This window comes from Mizuhopecten yessoensis, unplaced genomic scaffold (assembly GCF_002113885.1).
Source record: "Mizuhopecten yessoensis strain PY_sf001 unplaced genomic scaffold, ASM211388v2 scaffold716361, whole genome shotgun sequence".
Taxonomy (NCBI): Eukaryota; Metazoa; Mollusca; class Bivalvia; order Pectinida; family Pectinidae; genus Mizuhopecten; species Mizuhopecten yessoensis.
Window position 1 is genome coordinate 1,040,226 of NW_018480078.1, and position 13,050 is coordinate 1,053,275.

Here is a 13,050-nt window from a genome sequence, read left to right on the forward strand (position 1 = left end):
ATCATGTCAAGTTCACAAATTCTGTATGATGTCGGAACGTGTTTCAGATCCTTTTTATTAAATTATCAAGAATTTTTGCAATTAATACGAAAACGATATATATTGTTTCCATTGTGATATCATTATATTATTTTTATATCATTTGATGATGTCATATTAGGTCACTTTCATAGCAGAAACTAGGACGACTGCATACATTTATGACCTTATTGCAGAGGGGTCAATTTTTCCTTTTTTGTTTCTGAAAGATATTGGCATTATTTCAGTTTCGCACAACACCGCTGATGTCATTATTCCTAACTAACCCTCTATAAGAAAGAAGTGTTATAATAACTGATATACATTAAATATAGCCACTATTCAGTCATTATAAATGATGGACTGTAAATATAACCACTACACAGAAAATATAACCACCACACAGTAAATATAAGCGTCATTCAGTGAGTGCTATAATAACTGCTATACAGTAAATATAACTATTATATACTAAATATAACCGCTATATACAGTTAACATAATTGATGAACTGTAAGTTTAGCCACTACACAGTAAATATAACCACTACACAGTAAATATAACCACCACAGAGTAAATATAAGTGTCATTCACTGACTGTTATAATAACTGCTATACAGGAAATATAACTGTTATACACTAAATATAACCACTACACAGTAAATATAAGCGTCATTCCTTGAGCGCTATAATAACTGCTATACAGTTAATATAATTGATGGACTGTAAGTTTAGCCACTATACAGTAAATATAACCACTACACAGTAAATATAACCACTACACAGAAAATATAATCACCAGGTGTTCCGTGGATGATATCAGATCATACCTGGAATCTCGTAACGTCAATGTTACGTTTGTTCGTCTGCTTAAAAGCAAACGGAAATATTCTGTGTCTGCGCGTGTCAACGTGATCTCGTCCGATATTCCAAAGACAAAGGAAGCTGGGTTTTGGCCAAAAGGCATCCACTGCCGCAAGTGGTTATCAAATAACCAGTTCTACGGTAACAAGGAAAACACAGCATTTGACGATGATGAGTACTAGTAGCTTTATTTTTGTACTCCTTTTGCTTTGGTTTTGCCTACCCATGTCGATGAACATTCGGTTAATGTCGTGGAACGTAACCGGCATAATGTCGGCTGCTTCTCATCTGCATGACGCATTAAACAGGGAACACGTCGATATCTGTGGAATAGCGGAGCACTGGCTTTTCGAAGAAAATAGGCACCTATTTTGTAGTATTCATAAAGACTACGAGTCGATAGCCATATCTGACTTTTCCCTACATCCGTTTGCGGATAAACGATCTCGTAAAGGCGGTGTTGCTATAATGTGGCACAAAAGACTTAACGATCGTGTGTCTGTCGTGGAGTCTGATGACGACAGGATCGCCATTATTAAGCTTGTCACGGACAGTGATATTCTTTATTTCATCCAGGTTTATCTTCCTACTTCTCGGTATGGCGTGGATATATTTACGGATTATGTTGAGAAACTTGATGACTTGTGCACAACTTTTTCCCTTGAAGGATCAGTAATTCTCATGGGAGATTTCAATGCTCGCCTAAGCGGTCCACGTATCCCTAATTATCAAAACCAGCGTGGTCAGTCGCTCCAGAGACTCATTGACCGGCATCAGTTGTGCGCGTTGTCAACAGCTGATATATGTGTCGGTCCGTTGCACTCGTATGTTCATTCGGAGGATGGATCGTCGTCCCTTATAGACCACATTATCATCAACTCGTCAAAAGTTGATCTCGTCTGGGAATGCGCTGTACTAGATCGTGACTTCCTTGATGTTTCGAACCACAGGCCTTTGTTATGCGAGCTACACATTCCTCTTCCTGTTCCTAGGGAAACGTGTTGTAATACTCTGACGCGAGTCTCTTATAAGTGGATTACTTCTGGAGATTCTAAGAATGTTGATGTTTATCGCGATAGCCTGGATGAATGCATCAGTAACTCGTCGTTAGTGAACATGCAAGAGCTTTGTTCTGAGGACGATGTTGAGAATTACACCAACGAGCTTGTGAATTGCATTCAGCGGACTTCAGAACGTGTGTTACCGAAGCGTAAATTCTGTAGATTCCTTAAACCGTACTGGAATAATCATCTAAAGGAACTCCATCGTAATATGTGGCGGTTGCGTCTGGAATGGATCTCTCAAGGACGACCTCGGGACCCCCTCTCCAATACCTTTAGGCTCTATAAAAATGCAAAGTGCCTATTTAGGAAAAGACATCGTCAGGTATCAGAAGACCATATTGTAAACCTCAACAACGACATTGAGAAATGTGCGGATGTAAATCAAAAATCGTTTTGGTCTCTCATCAAAAGTCGCTGTAAGTCATCCTCGGGTGCTGTTGGCGCTGAAATGAACTTTAGCGGGAGGGTCATTAGAGACCCTGCTCTTCTAGCCATACATTGGGGTGAATATTTTGAAGACATATATTCCCAGTCGTCTCTTAATGACTTTGATGCTAATTTTGCAGACCAAATCAATACATCTGTTGCCAATATTCTATCCAATCATATAGTAAACAATGAATGTTTTGTTGAAATTTCTATGTCTGACGTTAAAAAGGTCTGTAAAAGTTTACCACAAGGTAAAGCAGCTGGGCACGATCAAATTGTGTACGAGCATTTACTCTATGCCCACGACACTGTGTACAACTGTTTGTATGTTCTTTTTAATGCTTTTTTAAGATTGGAGTATGTTCCTCCTGTACTAACAAAGGGTCTGATCTGTACACTATACAAAGGTCATAACAAGCCAAAGAGTGACCCCAATAGTTATCGTGCTATCTCTCTGTTGCCAGTGATTCTGAAAGTCTTTGAGAAATTATTACTTATCAGACTTGAGGATACAAACTTGTTTATACCTAACCCCTTACAGAATGGATTTCAAAAGAATGTAAGTAGTACTTTCACGTCATTTCTAGTCCATGAATCTATCACATATGCGTGTGATAATAACAGTAAACTTTTTACATGTTTTCTTGATGCTGCCAAAGCATTTGACTGTGTTTGGCATAACGGCCTATTTTTCAAACTTCACAGTTTAGGTCTAAATTCAAAGTATATCAATATCATTGTTTCATTATACTCAAATATGTACAGCGCAGTATTGCACCAAGGTTTTATTTCTAACTGGTTTAAGATATGCCAAGGTACGCGTCAGGGAAGCATTATTTCTCCCTGGCTGTATACAGTTTTTATTAATGATTTACTGGATGAGTTATGTGCTTCACAGTACTCTTTACTTATACATGGTGTAAATGTTACTTGTCCAACTCAAGCAGATGATATTACCCTTCTGTCTTTTTGTAAACATGGCTTGGACTGTCTCATGGACATCTGCTACAGTTACAGTTGTAAGTGGCGATTTAGTTACAACGCATCAAAATCTACCGTAATTGTTTTTAATGAAAGCAAAAGTGTCTTTTCAAAGATAACACGCAGATGGAGTCTCGGCAGCGAAGCACTCCCTGAATCTATTCATTGTAAACATGTCGGTATCTTTTTGAATAAGTTCAAACCAGGCTGTCCAGATGTCAATGAGATTGTTCACAAGCTACGTGGTCAATGTTTTGCTTTGCTTAACTGCAACTTATTTGGTACTGGAATCAACCCATTGACCGGTGCTAAGCTGTATAAAACAATTGTAATGCCAAGTAGCCTTTTTGGCGGTGAACTCTGGTATTCACTTTCCGAGACCGAATGGAATCGCATTGAAACAGTTCACCATTTGTGTGCAAAGCTCATTCAAGGTTTTCCGCGGCGCACTAGATCAGATATTGTCCTTAGTATGCTTGGACTTACGTCCATACGTCTAAACATTGAACTATCGAAACTTCGATTCTTCTCTGCTTTATGCAGAACAGATGCACGTTTTACAGCAAAGAGATTGTTCTTACTGAGACTTTTTCATGTATATTTTGGCATTTGTTGTAACGAAAAAGGTTTTGTTCTAGACATCTGGAACATACTTCACAAATATGATCTACAAGACTTTTTGTACCAATTTTTGCAAACTGGGTTTGTCCCGGTTAAAAACTATTGGAAACACTTCACAAAAGGTGTCGTATTAGGTGAGTACTCCTCGCAATGGAGTGAACGTCTCAATGCTTGTGATGAGTTCTTAAGATTTAAACACCTACATTGTGAGATCAGCCCTTCGCCACTATGGTACCTATCTAAATGTTTCCCTTATCTCAACACAACGTGTAAAAACGTTGCAAAGCTATGGGGTATTCCACCTAATAGTGAACTATCATGTGCCCAGTGCAATATCTTTGCAGAAGATGCAGTTGCGCATTGTATTTTAGACTGCCGTAGTCCCACATTGCTAACTCTACGTGATGAACTTTTCACCAAGATAGTCAACGATTATCCGGTGAATGTGTATGTTGTTCTTGCTAACTCATGTAGGGAGGTGCAAATTGCGACATTCCTCGGCAGTCCATCTGCTGCCATGAAAGACATATTTGTTAATGAGGACAGCCTTTTCGCATCTTTTGCAAGAGATTGTTGTATTTATGCTGAAAAAGTATCCCTTCTTACATTTAATTAACGACGATAGTCTGCCAGACATGTAAATCATATGCATTCGTATTATATCTGGTTCATCCTGGCAATTTGACAGTCCTGTCGTTACATACATGTTCCCTTGCTGTTTGATATAGTCCTGTGTATGTCTTTATTTATCGTTGTGTACCTCATATATTGTGTAATCATGCAACTTTTTTTGTTTGATTCCACTGATTTTTCTTTTTCATTTTGCGTTATACTTATGTATTTTGTGTATCTATTTTTGTAACCCATATATATGTCATTTGTAACTCTTCAAATTTGGAGGAATAAAGATATGAATGAACACAGTAAATATAAGCGTCATTCAGTGATTGTTATAATAACTGCTATACAGGAAATATAACCGCTATACAGTCAATATAATTGATGGACTGTAAGTTTAGCCACTAAACAGTAAATATAACCACTACACAGTAAATATAACCACTACACAGTAAATAAAACCACTTCACAGTAAATATAAGCGTCATTCAGTGAGTGTTATAATAACTGCTATACAATAAATATAACCGCTATACAGTCAATATAATTGATGGACTGTACGTTAAGCCACTATACAGTAAATATAACCGCTACACAGTAAATATAACAACCACACAGTAAATATAAGCGTCATTCAGTGAGTGCTATAATAACTGCTATACAGTAAATATAACTGTTATACACTAAACATAACCAATACACAGTAAATATAAGCGTCATTCAATGAGTGCTATAATAACTGCTATACACTAAATATAACCGCTATACAGTTAATAATTGATGGACTGTAAGTTTAGCCACTACACAGTCAATATAAGCGTCATTCAGTGAGTGTTATAATAACTGCTATACAGGAAATATAACTGTTGTACAGTTAATATAATTGATGGACAGTAAGTTTAGCCACTATACAGTAAATATAACCACTATACAGTAAATATAACCACCACAGTAAATATAAGTGTCATTCACTGACTGTTATAATGACTGCTATACAGGAAATATAGCTGTTATACACTAAATATAACTGCTACACAGTAAATATAAGTATTAGTTCCTAAACAACAGTAATAAGTAGCAAAAGGCTGTGTTGTGTACAAATATATTCGTGTGGAATTGCATCAACTTTGTGCTGGACGTAACTGATTAATCAACATACATGTACCGGTGCATTTCTTTACCATATATTGTTGATTAGGCTGTTGCATGTTTTAGAAAATTTTGCCTTTAAATCCCATTGAGGGGGAATAAAAACATTCTGTATTTTATCAAATCATCAATCTTCAGAACAAAATGTAATGCTAACATTACTTTCTGAGTGGAAACTGAACGATTATCAGTATATCATGAATACATTATTTTGTTTGAATTACAGGCGATGAACTGATTAAACCCACTGACGACAATGTGAAGGCTCCTGTAGTTACGTCTGCTGCGAACCACTTCTGCTGATTCTCCCATAGACATGTCTTAAGTCGCAGAGGAGGGCTCATAGACACGTCTTAAGTCGCAGAGGAGGGCTCATAGACACGTCTTAAGTCGCAGAGGAGGGCTCATAGACACGTCTTAAGTCGCAGAGGAGGGCTCATAGACTCGTCTTAAGTCGCAGAGGAGGGCTCATAGACTACATTATCTACATGCATCTATGTATCTACATCTTATCCAAAGAGTGTTTCTTGATTACATTTTCGATCAAAGAGCAAAAACAAAAAACTTCGAAAACCAGTGTCATTTAAATTGACAAACATTACTTATAGACCCCTACCGGGTTCCGGGGTTGGAGAGACTACAAGTTTGCACTCCATCTGTCCATATTTCCAGGGGTTTTGTCCGGAGCATATCTTAAATACTATGTTTCGTGAATGAACATATTTGGTGTGCCAGTTCATCTTGGGATGGTTGAGTGCATAGTATGAGAAGAGGGTCACTGTAAGCTGTTCTTTGACCTATGACCTTACCCTTTGATAAATTATGGCATATCTCCTATACTATTTCACCAGGATTACCTTATTCAGTATGCAGGTATATATCATGATGGCGAAGGACAGTTTATGAGAAGTAGATCACTGATGTTTGCTTTGACCTCTAAATTCAGTCATTGAAAAGGTTTGTCCAAAGCATATTTTTGATACCGTTTCTCCCAGAATAACCCGATTTGGTGTGCAAATGAATCCCGAGAAGTCACTGTGATTTATTTGGGGTTTTTTTGTTTGACCTGTGATATCAATCATTGGCGAAATTTACCTTATTGTGTATCAGGTTATGTTTTTTTACTGTAGGTCGTTGCTGAAATACATAGTTCGGTAAATAAAGAAATCATTATCAATGGGGGACTATGGAATGCCGTGCAATACTTACTTTCTAGTTTTGATTGTGACATCACAGTTTAGGCACCGTTGATTTGTGAGATCACACTAAGGATATGGAATTGACCATCACCGGTTGACAATTCGATATCCTTCAGATTGACAGGTAGATAGCTATTTATCCTTCACTTCAATCTTTCCCAATTTTGCTAGGGAAAACTAAACCAATCGTTACCTAACTAGAGAAAGACAACTCATACACGCTGCTATTCTGAAAACGTCACGAAACCAGGGTAAAGTCATCAATTTGTTACACATTTTCGTGCTCCTTAGATAAAAGCCTGGTGCAGTGAAGAGAGTTCACCTCTACAAATTTTTTTACGGTAGCAAATTTTGGAAGAAAAAAATCACTACTAACACCCGTGTGATGCAGACAGAAGTCTAACCCCTCTGGATAAGATTTTTAAAATTTTGCACTCGGAAAACCTCAGGCTTAACTTGAAAATATATATTTTTTTGTCAATATGAAAGGGGTGCTAGATTCAAAATTGTAATCATATACGAATAGAAAAACAAGAAATCCGACATATTTGCTCGTGTAACATGTTACCACCTGAAAAAACAGAATCGTTTGGATGAATGCATTAATATGCTATTATGTGTAAAAAAAAAATGGATTTTAGATATGTCAATAAGGATAACGTATATAAAAGACATATACACGGAGACACTGATGCAAAAATAATATATATAAACCTATGACATCAAACGCACAAGAGCAATACCAAATAAACTGAAACAGAAAAAAACAAAAACATAAAAAGCAACAAAAAACAAAATACAAAACATTATAGGGGATGGGGGAACAATCCTAGGTCATTCTATTTTAACTTATAAGCCTGGCGAATTAAAATGTATGAAATATTTGATGATTAATTATTACAGTGAGGAGACGATAAAGTACAATAGATGTATATATGTATAGAACAAATATGTCATATATATATATATAGTCATATTGGAACTGCATCCAGTTATCTATTTGATGGTTTAACTCATCTCTATTTATTAATATATTCTGTTTAGACACAAGGCTCTTTTGTGCTTTTAATTCAAATGTCATATGGTTATTTTGATGTTTTCTATATCAAACTTTGTATGTTTATATGCATGTTTACCAAAAATTAATTCTTGTTTATCAAATCTTAGTGGAAGGTTTTTAGCCCACCATCATCTGATGGTGGGCTATTAAAATCACCCTGCGTCCGTGGTCCGTCGTCCGTCCGATGTCCGTCGTCCGTCCGTAAACAATTCTTGTTATCGGTATGTCTCAAGAAGTACTAGAGGGATCTTTCTCAAATTGTATATGCAGGTTCCCCTTGGTCCTTAGCTGTGCAGGGCAACTATTGAGACTGATTGGATAAATAACATGGCCGACAGGCAGCCATCTTGGATTTTGATAGTGAAATTTTGTTATCACTATTTCTCAAGAAGTACCAGAGGGATCTTTCTCAAATTTTATATGTAGGTTTCCCTTGGTCCTGAGCTGTACAGATCAACTTTTGAGACTGATCGGATAAACAACATGGCCGACAGGCAGCCATCTTGGATTTTGATAGTGAAAGTTTGTTATCGCTATTTCTCAAGAAGTACCAGAGGGATCTTTCTCAAATTTTATATGTAGGTTCCCCTTGGTCCTTAGCTGTGCAGGGCAACTTTTGAGACTGATCGGATAAACAACATGGCCGACAGGCAGCCATCTTGGATTTTGATAGTGAAAGTTTGTTATCGCTATTTCTCAAGAAGTACTAGAGGGATCTTTCTCAAATTTTATATGTAGGTTCCCCTTGGTCCTTAGCTGTGCAGGGCATTTTTTTGAGACTGATCGGATAAACAACATGGCCGACAGGCAGCCATCTTTGGTTTTGATATTGTAGGTTTGTTACCGCTATTTCTCCGGAAGAACTAGAGGGATCTTTCTTAAATTTTATATGTAGGTTCCCCTTGGTCCTAGCTGTGCAGGGCAATTTTAGAGACTGATCGGATAAACAACATGGCCGACAGGCAGCCATCTTGGATTTTGATAGTGAAAGTTTGTTATCGCTATTTCTCGGGAAGTACGGGAGGGATCTTTCTCAAATTTTAAATGTAGGTTCCCCTTGATCCCTCGTTGTGTATGTTATATTTTGAGACTGATCATAAAAACAAAATGGATTAAAAGAAGAACTAAACAGATCTTTCTCATATTGCAATGATCGATTCTATTTCTTTCACATTAAGTACTGTACTAGTAAATATGTGAAATGACAAACTCACTTTGAAGGTTGGCTTTCATACACATCAGTATTAAGTTTAGATCAAAAGTTACCTCAAGGTGCATTTACTGTTAACATGACTCGATCAAACAGATTAGAGGAAAGAAGAGAAAAGATCGAACTAACAAAGAACTAATGAAGATGGTACAAAGGTGGGTGCCAAGATCCCTCTGGGATCTTTTGTTAGTTATAATATTTGTTTTCAGCTCCTCAATTAGCCTATCAACTTTTCCACAATCCCATAGCACATGAACTAGTGTGTCAGGGTGGATTTTACAGAAAGTGCAAAGGTTATTGTGTGATTTGCCAATTTTGAATACAAATCAGTTTGTAGTGAGGATTCTGGTTTATTCTGTACTGTAGCCACTGTAGTTTGGAGTTGGTGGTAGTTTTAAAAGGACATTAATTTTTTTTTTTCAATGTTTCTTCATCTATATTATCATTTAAGATCCATTTTCTTTAAGCAGTAGGTTTAACATTATTTTTAATTAATATTGAATAAATGTCTTGTGCTCCTTTACTATTTCTAAGTATTAACTTAAGATTGATAGGTATATTTGGAAAAATAACTGCTTTTTCTGGAGTAAAAATGTGATGATTTTTTCTTATAAACTGAAGCCCAGGATAAAGACAACTTTGTAAATGTGAATATACATGTATTATTTGTACATAATATCATTCTACATAGAAGGTTATGCAATCGTAAAAGATTTTCAGATGAAATTTTCTCTACTAGTATTGGATATTATTCAAAAAAATGTATTCTACCAGCCCCATCAAGCGTGCTTGATTGTGACAGAACCCCGGTTTGTTATAAGCTGTTGAAAGTAACTGAGATTTTTGTATATCTTCAAACAAAATTGGCGCCATTCTACTTCATTCTGTACGTTTCAGGAACTACCTTGTATCGATTTTGAATTCGCGTTAAAAAAAATCAGTGGGTTATCATGCAAGAACAGCGATCATGACGTCACTATAATTCCGTCAATTAAGCAGCTGTAAACCAACATGGCAGCATTTCTTTTTCATCTTTTGGGGGAAAAAAAGGATTTATATTATTGTTTTGAACCAAAAAGTCATTTGATTTAACTTATCGAATAAAGGATTGTGTGATTGTTGCACAGGGCCTTCTGTGTAGAAATAATGTTTTTTAGTCTTTGACGATTTGTGAAGCTTCATCAGTGTTGCTTGGCTTGTTATAGGAGTTATAAACACCATTAGCATAGCACCTCTCTTACTGGTACATGTACTTATAATATCCATCGTGAATTTGAAGGGAGAGAAAGAAGGAGGTATGTAATTACGATGTGTTAGGGTTGATACTCCTACCATTTTCTTCTGCTATAAACCGGTCTTAAAAATCTTTTGATCATTTATGTTTCTGTAAATATATATATTTTTAGCAGGGTGCAATTTTGACGTATGATAGAATTTTGACAGATTAGTGCATTGATGAATGGGCGCACTTAACAATTTATACATTATATGAAACTATATCTACAAACTTCAATTAGCACAGTTATAATTTAGCGCAATATTTCAAACACAGAAACCGCTAAAATTATGATACCTCTGAAATATGTAGTTTACAGTATACATGTATTATCATACGTAGAAAAGGGAAGACTGCGCTCATTTTACCGGAGTTAGAGAGTCATACACTCATTCACAGTAATGTAAGAGGAAGATGTTGACATATTGACAAACATCATCACCTGTAGCACAGTTCGTAAGCTCCCTGCTTTAATATTGCATTATTCTGGCGGAGACGTTTGCTTTTGTAAAAGGGAAATTTATCATTAATACATATCTTTCCTAGTTTTGTGCAGTAATAAAAGGGAAAGCAACTCCATGTCCTCAAAATTGGAAGTATTCTTCATTGGCGATACGACACCGAGTGCTAGGTTTCTGTACTTTTATATTTACAACGTATTAGTAAAAACATAGGTATTGTGGATTTTTTGTTTAATTTGAAAATAGGAGTAGAGTAATATGCCTACATTGTCTTTCGAGAGGCTTCAGATTGCTGCGTATAAAATAAAACATTCGCACGTTATTATGCAGATACCTTGGTGAGAACATGTGTAGTGGAGTTATAAATGTTCTTAACCTATTGAGATTATACGAAGGCCAATAATTGCCCTAGAAACATTAAGTCGTAGTGAAAGGTCTCCCTTTTTACCCGGTGTTATTATACATTAATTTTATTATGAAGAATTAACTTATTGTACTTAAGTTTATGATTTCCTCAAACAAAGTTTGTGGACTTTTTTTAATACGCATTTTTCCTTCAAAAGGGACAAGTGGAAGCTTCTTACATGTATAAGTCAAAATTAAACTTTTCCAATTGTTATATCTGGGTTTGTCCATGTACATTACGGCACTGCGAACTCTATCGCGACTAAAAATTTTCCACAGATTTTCCTTATCGTCAATTGGGAAATTATTCAACTTGGTAGGATTTAATATAATCATGTGATGACAGTGTGTGCGTGGTAAGACCTTGATCCATTCTAGAGTAATGGGGGTTCCAATTGGAAAAGTTAACTTAAATTTCATCCAATGAATTCTTCAGACCAAGATTCGCTTGAATCACATGCATTGCATTGATTTAAATGTTTAACGTACTTTATAAAAACTGTGAATTCTATTACCAGGGATGACCTCCTTCTTCCCCTTGCCTCGGGCGAATTGTTCATAGCAATGCGATATTCATTTGAACATTGTTACATCAGAACCGAAGTGTATGTCTGTGATTAATGTATGTTTCTTGAATTGGTTGGTTGTCTCTGTATGTGCGCTTCAATAATTAAGTTTATGTACTATACCTTAAACTGTTCGATGATGTTAATGTAAAAAGGAGAGATATATTTGTATATTATGAAGTATTGAAGTGATTGTAGTCTTATGCAAACTAAATTATGCTACCTCTGAATGTGACGGAAAAGGTGATAAGTATTTATTGTATACATACAAGCATATTCGTCGTTTCTCACAAGATGTTGCACTGTTTTATGTAAAAAAAGAAATCCCAAATTGTTCAATTGCGTTGAATTTTTCACTATTTAAAAAAATCACTTATCCATAAATAGTCGGTCTGTAGATGTAATTATGTCGTGCATTTTTGGTGGAGTTATGCCCCTTTTATTGCCAAATAAGGGTAATGTGTAGTAAATGCAAGAACTTTTTTATTTTTGAAGTAATTCCTTTCAAATTTGTGCGGTAACGCTAGAAGCATTAATGTTCAACAAATATTACGGGTTTAATGTCGACTTTCAACCATTCTTACTAAAAGCGCTGAGCATCCTTTCCCGTGGAATTCTTGTTTTTAGAAATAGTCGGTCTGTGGTTGTAATTTCTGTCTAGAAGTTCATATACATATAATTCTATATAGAATGTAGATAATCCACAAAAGAACAAAATCATTGGAACAACCAGATACAACTGGTGATTTTGCATTTAACGACCTAATTTCTACTTATTTGGGTGTCGGTTTAAGGCTCAATAAGTAAATGATCTGATAGAGTTCCAATTTGTTACAGTAGTATCCTTTTTGCAACTTATTCAGTTCGTCACCTCGAACTACAATTTTTTACCTTTATCCGTCTTTTTTGTATATCTATGAAAAGGAATTGTGTTATTTTGTTCACCTTTGACATTTTGGCCCTCACAAATTGATTTTGCCCGTACATCATAGATATTGATTTAGTTGATCATCATACTGCTGACTAAGATACGTTTACTTGAGTCACAAACTTAAAAATTCATAGTGAATTAACGTTTTATAGTACTAATGTTAATTATGAATTTGTGGACATGTTTTGTGCTTAAGTT

General features: G+C 35.8%; 1 protein-coding gene across 3 annotated transcripts in view; it reads left to right on the forward strand.

Annotated features, from left to right (window-relative positions):
* The window catches only part of LOC110443898, a 36,537-nt gene extending 28,346 nt beyond the window's left edge, over positions 1-8,191 (forward strand). For 2 of the 3 annotated variants that reach the window (XM_021488355.1, XM_021488353.1), the window contains exon 7: positions 5,971-8,191. In XM_021488355.1, the coding sequence (XP_021344030.1) occupies positions 5,971-6,047 (77 nt within the window). In that variant the 3' untranslated portion in view covers positions 6,048-8,191. The remainder of the gene's footprint in view (positions 1-5,970) is intronic. The other variant, XM_021488354.1, reaches the window with a different exon arrangement.
* Positions 8,192-13,050: the final 4,859 nt, after the last annotated feature.